The sequence below is a fragment of the Oncorhynchus nerka genome, linkage group LG23 (genome assembly GCF_034236695.1).
Source record: "Oncorhynchus nerka isolate Pitt River linkage group LG23, Oner_Uvic_2.0, whole genome shotgun sequence".
Classification (NCBI taxonomy): Eukaryota; Metazoa; Chordata; class Actinopteri; order Salmoniformes; family Salmonidae; genus Oncorhynchus; species Oncorhynchus nerka.
In genome coordinates, this window is record NC_088418.1 from 6,900,438 (window position 1) to 6,914,129 (window position 13,692).

Genomic DNA, 13,692 nt, shown 5'->3' on the forward strand with positions numbered 1-13,692 from the left:
CCCAGGTCTAAATCAGTCCACCTGGTGTCCCAGGTCTAATTCAGACCACCTGGTGTCCCAGGTCTAAATCAGACCACCTGGTGTCCCAGGTCTAAATCAGACCACCTGGTGTCCCAGATCTAAATCAGACCACCTGGTGTCCCAGGTCTAAATCAGACCACCTGGTGTCCCAGGTCTAAATCAGACCAGAGGGGAAGAGTGAAACTGACCTTAAGGTCCAGATCTAAATTTGATGGGGTTAGAGCCTGGCGGTGGGGGTAAGAGCCTGGCGGTGGGGGTTGGAGACTGGCGGTGGGGTTGGAGCCTGGCGGTGGGGGTTGGAGCCTGGCGGTGGGGGTTGGAGCCTGGTGGTGGGGGTAAGAGCCTGGCGGTGGGGGTTGGAGCCTGGCGGTGGGGGTTGGAGCCTGGCGGTGGGGGTTGGAGCCTGGTGGTGGGGGTAAGAGCCTGGCGGTGGGGGTTGGAGCCTGGCGGTGGGGGTAGGAGCCTGGCGGTGGGGGTTGGAGCCTGGCGGTGGGGGTAAGAGCCTAGCGGTGGGGGTTGAAGCCTGGCGGTGGGGGGTTGGAGCCTGGTGGTGGAGGTTGGAGCCTGGTGGTGGGGGTTGGAGCCTGGAGGTGGGGGTGGGGGTTGGAGCCTGGAGGTGGGGGTTGGAGCCTGGAGGTGGGGGTTGGAGCCTGAGCCTGGTGGTGGGGGTTGGAGCCTGAGCCTGGTGGTGGGGGTTGGAGCCTGGAGGTGGGGGTTGGAGCCTGGTGGTGGGGGTTGGAGCCTGGTGGTGGGGGGTTGGAGCCTGGCGGTGGGGGGTTGGAGCCTGGCGGTGGAGGTTGGAGCCTGGTGGTGGGGTTGGAGCCTGGAGGTGGGGGTGGGGTTGGAGCCTGGAGGTGGGGGTTGGAGCCTGGTGGTGGGGGTTGGAGCCTGGCGGTGGGGGTTGGAGCCTGGCGGTGGGGTTGGAGCCTGGAGGTGGGGGTTGGAGCCTGGAGGTGGGGGTTGGAGCCTGGAGGTGGGGGTTGGAGCCTGGTGGTGGGGGTTGGAGCCTGGCGGTGGAGGTTGGAGCCTGGCGGTGGAGGTTGGAGCCTGGTGGTGGGGGTTGGAGCCTGGTGGTGGGGGTTAGTCATTAGAATGAGTTGCCACACCTGGCCAACAGGGTTAGAATGAGTTACCACACCTATTCAATTGTCTCACAAGTGCCTAGGGTCTGAGATTCAGTGAGTAATATTGTTGTTGTGATGTCATTTCCTGTCTTTCCCCCCCATCCCTCATAATCTAACATTGTATTTCTTATCTTAGCCTTGTTTGTGCTAGAGGAGATCATTGTCACCTGACAATCAGACAATCAGAATCCATATTCTATCATCATATTGTGTCTTTACGGATCTGTCTGTTCTTTGGGTTTTAGTTTAGTCCTCTAGGAGGAAGTTAGTCTTTAATACCCCCCTTTTACACTATTGTCCCGACCGGTACTGGACTGGCCTGGCGACACGTCCCACATCGTTTCACAAACATGCTGGAAATGGTCATGTGACTATAACAGAACATATCCAAATATCCAATCCGGCGTAGGATGGTTCTGGTTGACACGATAGTGTGAAAAAGGTATGTTAATTTTGTGATGTCATTTCCTGTCCCCCCCCCCCACCAGGTGTGTGTTCCTGCCTGACAACGGGGCGTTCTTTGTGAACTATGTCATCGCGTCGGCGTTCATCGGTAACGCCATGGATCTGCTGAGGATCCCTGGTCTGCTCATGTATATGACCCGGCTGTGTCTGGCTCGCTCTGCTGCCGAGAGACGCAACGTCAAGAGGGTGAGTAGAGGAGCGCCACCTGGTGGCCAGGAAGATCTCAGTCACATAATTAACTACATCTCATAATTAACTACATCTCGTAATAAACTACATCTCATAATTAACTACATCTCATAATTAACTACATCTCATAATAAACTACATCTCGTAATTAACTACATCTCGTAATAAACTACATCTCATAATTAACTACATCTCATAATTAACTACATCTCATAATAAACTACATCTCATAATTAACTACATCTCATAATTAACTACATCTCATAATAAACTACATCTCGTAATTAACTACATCTCGTAATAAACTCTACATCTCATAATAAACTACATCTCATAATTAACTACATCTCGTAATTAACTACATCTCATAATAAACTACATCTCATAATAAACTACATCTCATAATTAACTACATCGCAACTAGGATGCACATAGTTATATCAAAGTGACAAGATAGTCGACTGACCGCTCTAACAATGAGAATAAATGTACTGATTTGGGGGCGGAGTCGAGCCTCCCGCTGCACTTCTTCCTCTCTGGTGAAATGCTACTGGTTCGGGGTCAAATCCATTACAAAAACAATCAATTCAGGAAGTAAACTGAAATTCCAATAAGGAGAACAATGAGGAAGTTGGAATTTCAATGTACTTCCTAAATTGAAATGGAATGAACCCCAACCATGACAAGCTATGCTTTTGTTGAACTGAGGCTTCCCTAAGGACATATGATAATACCCTCCTGTCAATGTGTGTCTCTCTGCATCATCAAGTTTTCCCAATTCTATAATTTTATCTCTATGTTCTGCAACACTAAGCGAATGAGTTGCCATTCTAATATTTTATTTCTATACTTTACAGCACCAAACGGTATGAGTTCCAGTTCTATTACTATATTTCTATGCTCTGCAGCACCAGGCGTATGAGTTCCAGTTCTATAACTCTATTTCTATGCTCTGCAGCACCAGGCGTATGAGTTCCAGTTCTATAACTCTATTTCTATGCTCTGCAGCACCAGGCGTATGAGTTCCAGTTCTATAACTCTATTTCTATGCTCTGCAGCACCGGGTGTATGAGTTCCAGTTCTATAACTCTATTTCTATGCTCTGCAGCACCAGGCCTATGAGTTCCAGTTCGGGGCGGCCTATGCCTGGATGATGTGCGTCTTCACTGTGGTCATGACATACAGCATCACCTGTCCAATCATCGTCCCCTTCGGTGAGCTGAGATCCACGGTTACTAACTGGTTTAGTGAGGTGATGTATTGTCCTGACTCATCGTCCCCTTCGGTGAGCTGTGGTCAGCCAGCATCATCCCCTAACCAGCCGCTAGTCTACTCAGCTGTGGTCAGCCAGCATCATCCCCTAACCAGCCGCTAGTCTACTCAGCTGTGGTCAGCCAGCATCATCCCCTAACCAGCCGCTAGTCTACTCAGCTGTGGTCAGCCAGCATCATCCCCTAACCAGCCGCTAGTCTACTCAGCTGTGGTCAGCCAGCATCATCCCCTAACCAGCCGCTAGTCTACTCAGCTGTGGTCAGCCAGCATCATCCCTAACCAGCCGCTAGTCTACTCAGCTGTGGTCAGCCAGCATCATCCCTAACCAGCCGCTAGTCTACTCAGCAGTGGTCAGCCAGCATCATCCCCTAACCAGCCACTAGTCTACTCAGCTGTGGTCAGCCAGCATCATCCCCTAACCAGCCGCTAGTCTACTCAGCTGTGATCAGCCAGCATCATCCCCTAACCAGCCGCTGGTTGGGGTAGACGGTGATGAGGAGCTGGTGGGTAGACAGTGATGGGGAGCTGGGGGGTAGACAGTGATGGGGAGCTGGGGGGTAAACAGTGATGGGAAGCTGGGGGGTAGACAGTGATGGGGAGCTGGTGGGTAGACAGTGATGGGGAGCTGGGGGGTAGACAGTGATGGGGAGCTGGGGGTAGACAGTGTTGGGGAGCTGGGGGTAGACAGTGATGGGGAGCTGGGGGTAGACAGTGATGGGGAGCTGGGGGTAGACATTGATGGGGAGCTGGGGGTAGACAGTGTTGGGGAGATGAGGGTAGACAGTGTTGGGGAGATGAGGGGTAGACAGTGTTGGGGAGATGAGGGGTAGACAGTGTTGGGGAGATGAGGGGTAGACAGTGTTGGGGAGCTGGGGGGTAGACAGTGATGGGGAGCTGGTTGGTAGACAGTGATGGGGAGCTGGGGGGTAGACAGTGATGGGGAGCTGGTTGGTAGACAGTGATGGGGAGCTGGGGGGTAGACAGTGATGGGGAGCTGGGGGGTAGACAGTGATGGGGAGATGAGGGTAGACAGTGATGGGGAGCTGGGGGGTAGACAGTGATGGAGAGCTGAGGGGTAGACAGTGATGGGGAGATGAGGGGTAGACAGTGTTGGGGAGCTGGGGGTAGACAGTGATGGAGAGCTGGGGGTATACAGTGATGGGGAGCTGGGGGGTAGACAGTGTTGGGGAGCTGGGGGTAGACAGTGATGGGGAGCTGGGGGGTAGACAGTGATGGGGAGCTGGGGGGTAGACAGTGATGGGGAGCTGGGGGGTAGACAGTGATGGGGAGCTGGGGGTAGACAGTGTTGGGAGATGAGGGTAGACAGTGTTGGGGTAGACAGTGTTGGGGAGATGAGGGTAGACAGTGTTGGGGAGATGAGGGGTAGACAGTGTTGGGGAGATGAGGGTAGACAGTGTTGGGGAGCTGGGGGGTAGACAGTGATGGGGAGCTGGTTGGTAGACAGTGATGGGGAGCTGGGGGGTAGACAGTGATGGGGAGCTGGTTGGTAGACAGTGATGGGGAGCTGGGGGGTAGACAGTGATGGGGAGCTGGGGGGTAGACAGTGATGGGAGATGAGGGTAGACAGTGATGGGGAGCTGGGGGGTAGACAGTGATGGAGAGCTGAGGGGGTAGACAGTGATGGGGAGATGAGGGGTAGACAGTGTTGGGGAGCTGGGGGTAGACAGTGATGGAGAGCTGGGGGGTAGACAGTGATGGGGAGCTGGGGGGTAGACAGTGTTGGGGAGCTGGGGGGTAGACAGTGATGGGGAGCTGGGGGGTAGACAGTGATGGGGAGCTGGGGGGTAGACAGTGATGGGGAGCTGGGGGGTAGACAGTGATGGGGAGCTGGGGGTAGACAGTGATGGGGAGCTGGGGGGTAGACAGTGATGGGGAGCTGGGGGTAGACAGTGATGGGGAGCTGGGGGTAGACAGTGATGGAGAGCTGGGGGGTAGACAGTGATGGGGAGCTGGGGGTAGACAGTGTTGAGGAGCTGGGGGGTAGACAGTGATGGAGAGCTGGGGGGTAGACAGTGATGGGGAGCTGGGGGTAGACAGGGATGAGGAGCTGGGGGTAGACAGGGATGAGGCTGGGGGGTAGACAGGGATGAGGAGCTGGGGGGGGGGGGTAGACAGGGATGAGGAGCTGGGGGGTAGACAGTGATGGGGAGCTGGGGGGTAGACAGTGATGGAGAGCTGGGGGTAGACAGTGATGGAGAGCTGGGGGGTAGACAGTGATGGAGAGCTGGGGGGGTAGACAGTGATGGAGAGCTGGGGGGTAGACAGTGATGGAGAGCTGGGGGGTAGACAGTGATGGAGAGCTGGGGGTAGACAGTGATGGAGAGCTGGGGGGTAGACAGTGATGGGGAGCTGGGGGTAGACAGTGTTGGGGAGCTGGGGGTAGACAGTGTTGAGGAGCTGGGGGGTAGACAGTGATGGAGAGCTGGGGGGTAGACAGTGATGGAGAGCTGGGGGGTAGACAGTGATGGAGAGCTGGGGGGTAGACAGTGATGGGGAGCTGGGGGGTAGACAGTGATGAGGAGCTGGGGGGGGTAGACAGTGATGGAGAGCTGGGGGGTAGACAGTGATGGGGAGCTGGGGGGTAGACAGGGATGAGGGCTGGGGGGTAGACAGGGATGAGGAGCTGGGGGGTAGACAGGGATGAGGAGCTGGGGGGTAGACAGGGATGAGGAGCTGGGGGGTAGACAGTGATGGGGAGCTGGGGGGTAGACAGTGATGGAGAGCTGGGGGGGTAGACAGTGATGGAGAGCTGGGGGTAGACAGTGATGGAGAGCTGGGGGGGGTAGACAGTGAGGAGGAGCTGGGGGTAGACAGTGATGGAGAGCTGGGGGACAGTAGACAGTGATGGAGAGCTGGGGGTAGACAGTGATGGAGAGCTGGGGGGTAGACAGTGATGGGGAGCTGGGGGGTAGACAGTGTTGGGGAGCTGGGGGTAGACAGTGTTGAGGAGCTGGGGGGTAGACAGTGATGGAGAGCTGGGGGGTAGACAGTGATGGAGAGCTGGGGGTAGACAGTGATGGAGAGCTGGGGGTAGACAGTGATGGAGAGCTGGGGGTAGACAGTGATGGGGAGCTGGGGGGTAGACAGTGTTGAGGGAGCTGGGGGGTAGACAGTGATGGAGAGCTGGGGGGTAGACAGTGGTGGGGAGCTGGGGGGTAGACAGTGATGGGAGCTGGGGGGTAGACAGTGATGGGGAGATGGGGGGTAGACAGTGATGGGGAGCTGGGGGGTAGACAGTGTTGAGGAGCTGGGGGGTAGACAGTGATGGAGAGCTGGGGGGTAGACAGTGATGGGGAGCTGGGGGTAGACAGTGATGGGGAGCTGGGGGGTAGACAGTGATGGGGAGCTGGGGGGGTAGACAGTGATGGAGAGCTGGGGGTGGTAGACAGTGATGGGGAGCTGGGGGTTGACAGTGATGGGGAGCTGGGGGGTAGACAGTGATGGGGAGCTGGGGGTAGACAGTGATGGGGAGCTGGTTGGTAGACAGTGATGGGGAGCTGGGGGTAGACAGTGATGGGGAGCTGGTGGGGTAGACAGTGATGGAGAGCTGGGGGTAGACAGTGATGGGGAGCTGGGGGGGGGGGTAGACAGTGATGGGGAGCTGGTTGGTAGACAGTGATGGGGAGCTGGGGGTAGACAGTGATGGAGGAGCTGGGGGGTAGACAGTGATGGGGAGCTGGGGGGTAGACAGTGATGGGGAGCTGGGGGGTAGACAGTGATGGGGAGCTGGGGGGGGAGTAGACAGTGATGGGGAGCTGGGGGGTAGACAGTGATGGGGAGCTGGGGGGTAGACAGTGTTGAGGAGCTGGGGGTAGACAGTGATGGGGAGCTGGGGGGTAGACAGTGATGGGGAGCTGGGGGGTAGACAGTGATGGGGAGCTGGGGGTAGACAGTGTTGAGGAGCTGGGGGTAGACAGTGTTGAGGAGCTGGGGGTAGACAGTGTTGAGGAGCTGGGGGGTAGACAGTGATGGGGAGCTGGGGGTAGACAGTGATGGGGAGCTGGGGGTAGACAGTGATGGGGAGCTGGGGGTAGACAGTGATGGGGAGCTGGTTGGTAGACAGTGATGGGGAGCTGGGGGGTAGACAGTGATGGGGAGCTGGTTGGTAGACAGTGATGGGGAGCTGGGGGGTAGACAGTGATGGGGCTGGTAGACAGTGATGGGGAGCTGGGGGGTAGACAGTGATGGAGAGCTGGGGGGTAGACAGTGATGGGGAGCTGGGGGGTAGACAGTGTTGGGGAGCTGGGGGTAGACAGTGATGGAGAGCTGGGGGGTAGACAGTGATGGGGAGCTGGGGGTAGACAGTGATGGAGAGCTGGGGGTAGACAGTGATGGGGAGCTGGGGGGTAGACAGTGTTGGGGAGCTGGGGGGTAGACAGTGATGGGGAGCTGGGGGGTAGACAGTGATGGGGAGCTGGGGGGGTAGACAGTGATGGGGAGCTGGGGGGTAGACAGTGATGGGGAGCTGGGGGGTAGACAGTGTTGGGGAGCTGGGGGGTAGACAGTGATGGGGAGCTGGGGGGTAGACAGTGATGGGGAGCTGGGGGGTAGACAGTGATGGGGAGCTGGGGGGTAGACAGTGATGGGGAGCTGGGGGTAGACAGTGTTGGGGGAGATGGGGTAGCTGTTGGGGAGATGAGGGGTAGACAGTGATGGGGAGACAGTGATGGGGAGCTGGGGGTAGACTGATGGGGCTGGGGGGTAGACAGTGATGGGGAGCTGGTTGGTAGACAGTGATGGAGAGCTGGGGGTAGACAGTGATGGGGAGCTGGGGGGTAGACAGTGATGGGGAGCTGGGGGGTAGACAGTGATGGGGAGCTGGGGGTAGACAGTGATGGAGGAGCTGAGGGGTAGACAGTGATGGAGAGCTGGGGGGTAGACAGTGATGGGGAGGGTAGACAGTGATGGGGAGATGGGGGTAGACAGTGATGGGGAGCTGGGGGGTAGACAGTGATGTGGGGGTAGACAGTTATGAGGAGCTGGGGGGTAGACAGTGTTGGAGAGCTGGGGGGTAGACAGTGATGGAGAGCTGGGGGGTAGACAGTGATGGAGAGCTGGGGGGTAGACAGTGATGGGGAGCTGGGGGGTAGACAGTGTTGAGGAGCTGGGGGTAGACAGTGATGGAGAGCTGGGGGGTAGACAGTGGTGGGGAGCTGGGGGTAGACAGTGATGGAGAGCTGGGGGGTAGACAGTGATGGGAACATGGGGGGTAGACAGTGATGGGGAGCTGGGGGTAGACAGTGATGAGGCTGGGGGGTAGACAGTGATGGAGAGCTGGGGGGTAGACAGTGATGGGGAGCTGGGGGTAGACAGTGATGGGGAGCTGGGGGTAGACAGTGATGGAGAGCTGGGGGGTAGACAGTGATGGGGAGCTGGGGGTAGACAGTGATGGGGAGCTGGTTGGTAGACAGTGATGGGGAGCTGGGGGGTAGACAGTGATGGAGGAGCTGGGGGGGGTAGACAGTGATGGGGAGCTGGGGGGTAGACAGTGATGGGGAGCTGGGGGGTAGACAGTGATGGGGAGCTGGGGGGTAGACAGTGATGGGGAGCTGGGGGTAGACAGTGATGGGAGCTGGGGGGTAGACAGTGTTGAGGAGCTGGGGGGTAGACAGTGATGGGGAGCTGGGGGTAGACAGTGATGAGGAGCTGGGGGGTAGACAGTGATGAGGAGCTGGGGGGGTAGACAGTGTTGAGGAGCTGGGGGGTAGACAGTGTTGAGGAGCTGGGGGTAGACAGTGTTGAGGAGCTGGGGGGTAGACAGTGATGGGGAGCTGGGGGGTAGACAGTGATGGGGAGCTGGGGGGGTAGACAGTGATGGGGAGCTGGGGGTAGACAGTGATGGGGAGCTGGTGGGGTAGACAGTGATGAGGAGCTGGGGGGTAGACAGTGATGGGGAGCTGGGGGTAGACAGTGATGGGGAGCTGGGGGGGGTAGACCGTGATGAGGAGCTGGTGGGGTAGACAGTGATGAGGAGCTGGTGGGGTAGACAGTGATGGGGAGCTGGGGGTAGACAGTGTTGGGGAGCTGGGGGTAGACAGTGTTGAGGAGCTGGGGGTAGACAGTGTTGAGGAGCTGGTGGGGTAGACAGTGATGGGGAGCTGGGGGGTAGACAGTGTTGAGGAGCTGGGGGGTGGTAGACAGTGTTGAGGGAGCTGGGGGGGTAGACAGTGTTGAGGAGCTGGGGGTAGACAGTGTTGAGGAGCTGGGGGGTAGACAGTGATGAGGAGCTGGTGGGGTAGACAGTGATGGGGAGCTGGGGGGTAGACAGTGTTGAGGAGCTGGGGGTAGACAGTGATGGGGAGCTGGGGGGTAGACAGTGATGGGGAGCTGGGGGGTAGACAGTGATGGGGAGCTGGGGTAGACAGTGTTGAGGAGCTGGGGGGTAGACAGTGATGGGGAGCTGGGGGGTAGGCAGTGTTGAGGAGCTGGGGGGGGTAGACAGTGATGGAGAGCTGGGGGGTAGACAGTGATGGAGAGCTGGGGGGGAGGGTAGACAGTGTTGAGGAGCTGGGAGGTAGACAGTGTTGAGGAGCTGGGGGTGGTAGACAGTGATGGAGAGCTGGGGGGAGGGTAGACAGTGTTGAGGAGCTGGGAGGTAGACAGTGTTGAGGAGCTGGGAGGTAGACGGTGATGGGGAGCTGGTGGGTAGACTGGGATGAGGAGCTGGGGGGGTGGACAGTGTTGAGGAGCTGGGGGGAGGTAGACGCTGGTGGGGTAGACAGTGATGGGGGTTTCTGCTGTTTCATGTGTTTAGCTATTGGAGCGGCTCACAGCTCAAACAAAGTGGATATGAGTACTACTGGTTTCTATCACACAGCCTCAGAGTACTACTGGTTTCTGTCACACAGCCTCAGAGTACTACTGGTTTCTATCACACAGCCTCAGAGTACTACTGGTTTCTATCACACAGCCTCAGAGTACTACTGGTTTCTATCACACAGCCTCAGAGTACTACTGGTTTCTATCACACAGCCTCAGAGTACTACTGGTTTCTATCACACAGCCTCAGAGTACTACTGGTTTCTATCACACAGCCTCAGAGTATCACTGTTGGTTTCTATCACACAGCCTCAGAGTATCACTGGTTTCTATCACACAGCCTCAGAGTACTACTGGTTTCTATCACACAGCCTCAGAGTACTACTGGTTTCTATCACACAGCCTCAGAGTACTACTGGTTTCTATCATGACAGCCTCAGTACTGGTTTCTACTCAGAGTACTACTGGTTTCTATCACACAGCCTCAGAGTACTACTGGTTTCTATCACACAGCCTCAGAGTACTACTGGTTTCTATCACACAGCCTCAGAGTACTACTGGTTTCTATCACACAGCCTCAGAGTACTACTGGTTTCTATCACACAGCCTCAGAGTATCACTGCCGTAGAGATTAAACAGCACAGTGACAGTCGGTCATCATTGCACCTTTACAGCTATGAGAGTAGCGATAAAAGTGATGTTTGACAGTCAATATTGCGTGTATGAACACATTTTGTATACTTGTTTAAAAAATGTATTTTTATCTTTCTTTAACTAGGCAAGTCAGTCAAGAACACATTCTTATTTTCAATGACGACCTAGGAACAGTGGGTTAACTGGGGGAGAACGACATATTTTTACCTTGTCAGCTCAGGGATTCGATCTTGCAACTTTTCGGTTACTAGTCCAACACTCTAACCACTAGGCTACCTGCCGCCCCTACACTCTAACCACTAGGCTACCTGCCGTCCCTACACTCTAAGGAGCCACTAGGCTACCTGCCTCTCCCTCACCTCTAACCACTAGGCTACCTGCCGTCCCCACAGCTCTAACCACTAGGCTACCTGCCGCCCTCTCACTCTCTCCACTAGGCTACCTTCCGTCCCTCACTCTAACCACTAGGCTACCTGCCGTCTCTACACTCTAACCACTCTCTACATGCTCGTCCCTCACTCTCCACTTCCTCCTCTCTCTACTCTCTAACCACTCTCTACCTGCCACCTCTAACCACTAGGCTCACCTCTCCCTACACTCTAACCACTAGGCTACCTGCACCCTTTCTCACTCTAACCACTAGGCTACCTGCCGCCCCTACTCTCTAACCACTAGGCTACCTACCGTCCCTACACTCCTAACCACTAGACTACCTGCCGTCCCTCACTCTAACTCTAGGTTACCTGCCTCCCAACACTCTCCCACTAGACTACCTGTCGTCCCAACCTCTAACCACTAGACTACCTGCCGTCCCAACACTCTAACCACTAGACTACCTGCCGTCCCTACCTCTAACCACTCTCTCCTGCAGCTCCCTACCTCTAACCACTAGGCTACCTGCCTCCTCTCTCTAACCACTAGGCTAAGCTGCCGCCCATAATGAAGAGGGAGAGGACCCCTGTAGGGTCCCTGTAGGGTCCTGTATGGAGAAGATAGTTAGACTCACTGTCTGTCTCTGCTCCTCTTTCTCGCTCTCCTCCCACCTCCCCCTTTCTCTCCCTCCCTCTTTCTCTCTTTTGCTCACTCGCACTCTTTCTGTCCTCTACCTTCCTCCCTCTCCTCTCTCTCTCTCTCCTCTACATTCCTCCCTCTCCTCTCTCTCTCTCTCTCTCCTCCACCTTCCTCCCTCTCCTCTCTCTCTCTCCTCCACCTTCCTCCCTCTCCTCTCTCTCTCTCTCTCTCCACCTTCCTCCCTCTCCTCTCTCTCTCTCTCTCCTCCACCTTCCTCCCTCTCCTCTCTCTCTCTCTCTCCTCCACCTTCCTCCCTCTCCTCTCTCTCTCTCTCTCTCCTCTCCTCCACCTCCTCCCTCTCCTCTCTCTCTCTCTCTCCTCCACCTTCCTCCCTCTCCTCTCTCTCTCTCTCTCTCTCTCTCTCTCTCTCTCCTCCCACCTTCCTCCCTCTCCTCTCTCTCTCTCTCTCCCTCCACCTTCCTCCCTCTCCTCTCTCTCTCTCTCTCTCCACCTTCCTCCCTCTCCTCTCTCTCTCTCTCCCAAGAACTCCCACCTTCCTCCCTCTCCTCTCTCTCTCTCTCTCCTCCACCTTCCTCCCTCTCCTCTCTCTCTCTCTCTCCCCTCCACCTTCCTCCCTCTCCTCTCTCTCTCTCTCTCTCTCCTCCACCTTCCTCCCTCTCCTCTCTCTCTCTCTCCTCCACCTTCCTCCCTCTCCTCTCTCTCCTCCACCTTCCTCCTTCTCCTCTCTCTCCTCCACCTTCCCTCCCTTTCCTCTCTCTCTCTCTCCTCCACCTTCCACCCTCTCCTCTCTCTCTCTCTCCTCCACCTTCCTCCTTCTCCTCTCTCTCTCTCTCCTCCACCTTCCTCCCTTTCCTCTCTCTCTCTCTTTCTCTCTCTCTCTCTCTCTCTCTCTCTCTCTCTCTCTCTCTCTCTCTCTCCTCCACCTTCCTCCCTTTCCTCTCTCTCTCTCTCTCTCTCTCCTCCACCTTCCACCCTCTCCTCTCTCCAGGTCTGATGTACATGCTGTTGAAGCACCTGGCAGATCGCTACAACATGTACTATGCCTACCTTCCCTCCAAGCTGGACAAGAAGATCCACTCTGGGGCCGTCAACCAGGTGGTGGCAGCACCTATCCTCTGTCTCTTCTGGCTCCTGTTCTTCTCCACTCTCCGCACAGGTATGAGGTCGCCATCTAGTGGCCGTTCTGGGTCACAACCTGGCTATCTCATATTTATAGGGTGTGTCACGTTAATTTATTTTACCTTTATTTAACTTTTCAAGTCAGTTAAGAACAAAGTCTTATTTACAACGCCTCTAGCACTGAGATGCAGTACCTCAGACCACTGAACCAGGGTCTGTAGTAACGCCTCTAGCACTGAGATGCAGTACCTCAGACCACTGAACCAGGGTCTGTAGTAACGCCTCTAGCACTGAGATGCAGTACCTCAGATCACTGAACCAGGGTCTGTAGTGACGGCTCACTGAACCAGGGTCTGTAGTAACGCCTCTAGCACTGAGATGCAGTACCTCAGATCACTGAACCAGGGTCTGTAGTAACGCCTCTAGCACTGAGATGCAGTACCTCAGACCACTGAACCAGGGTCTGTAGTGACGGCCCACTGAACCAGGGTCTGTAGTGACGCCTCTAGCACTGAGATGCAGTACCTCAGACCACTGAACCACAAATGGAACCCTATTCCCGATGTAGTGCACTGCTTTTGACTAGGGACCATAGGGAACGCATCCTACTGACATGCTGATTCTCTTCTCTCTCAGGTTTCTCAGCCCCTACCTCTATGTTTACCTTCATCGTTCTGATCATCACCATCATCGTCTGCTTGTCCCATGTCTGCTTCGGACACTTCAAATATCTCAGCGCTCACAACTACAAGGTAAAACAAACACTTATTATTATTTTATTTCACAACTACAAGGTAAAAAACCCTTCTTATTATTTTATTTCACAACTACAAGGTAAAACAAACACTTCTTCTTATTTTATTTCACAACTACTAGGTACAAAACAAACACTTCTTATTATTTTATTTTACAACTACAAGGTAAAACAAACACTTCTTCTTATTTTATTTCTTCTTCTTATTTTATTTCACAACTACAACAAAACAAACACTTCTTTGGTTTTACAACTACAAGGTAAAACAAACACTTCTTCTTA

The 13,692-nt window shown here is 55.2% G+C and overlaps 1 protein-coding gene across 1 annotated transcript in view; it reads left to right on the forward strand.

Moving 5' to 3' along the window:
• The window catches only part of LOC115127151 (CSC1-like protein 2), a 116,859-nt gene that overhangs the window by 89,005 nt on the left and 14,162 nt on the right, over window positions 1-13,692 (forward strand). The window contains exons 21-24 of the mRNA XM_065008452.1: window positions 1,634-1,796; window positions 2,908-3,013; window positions 12,526-12,693; window positions 13,293-13,408. Of these exons, the coding sequence (XP_064864524.1) occupies window positions 1,634-1,796; window positions 2,908-3,013; window positions 12,526-12,693; window positions 13,293-13,408 (553 nt within the window). The remainder of the gene's footprint in view (window positions 1-1,633; window positions 1,797-2,907; window positions 3,014-12,525; window positions 12,694-13,292; window positions 13,409-13,692) is intronic.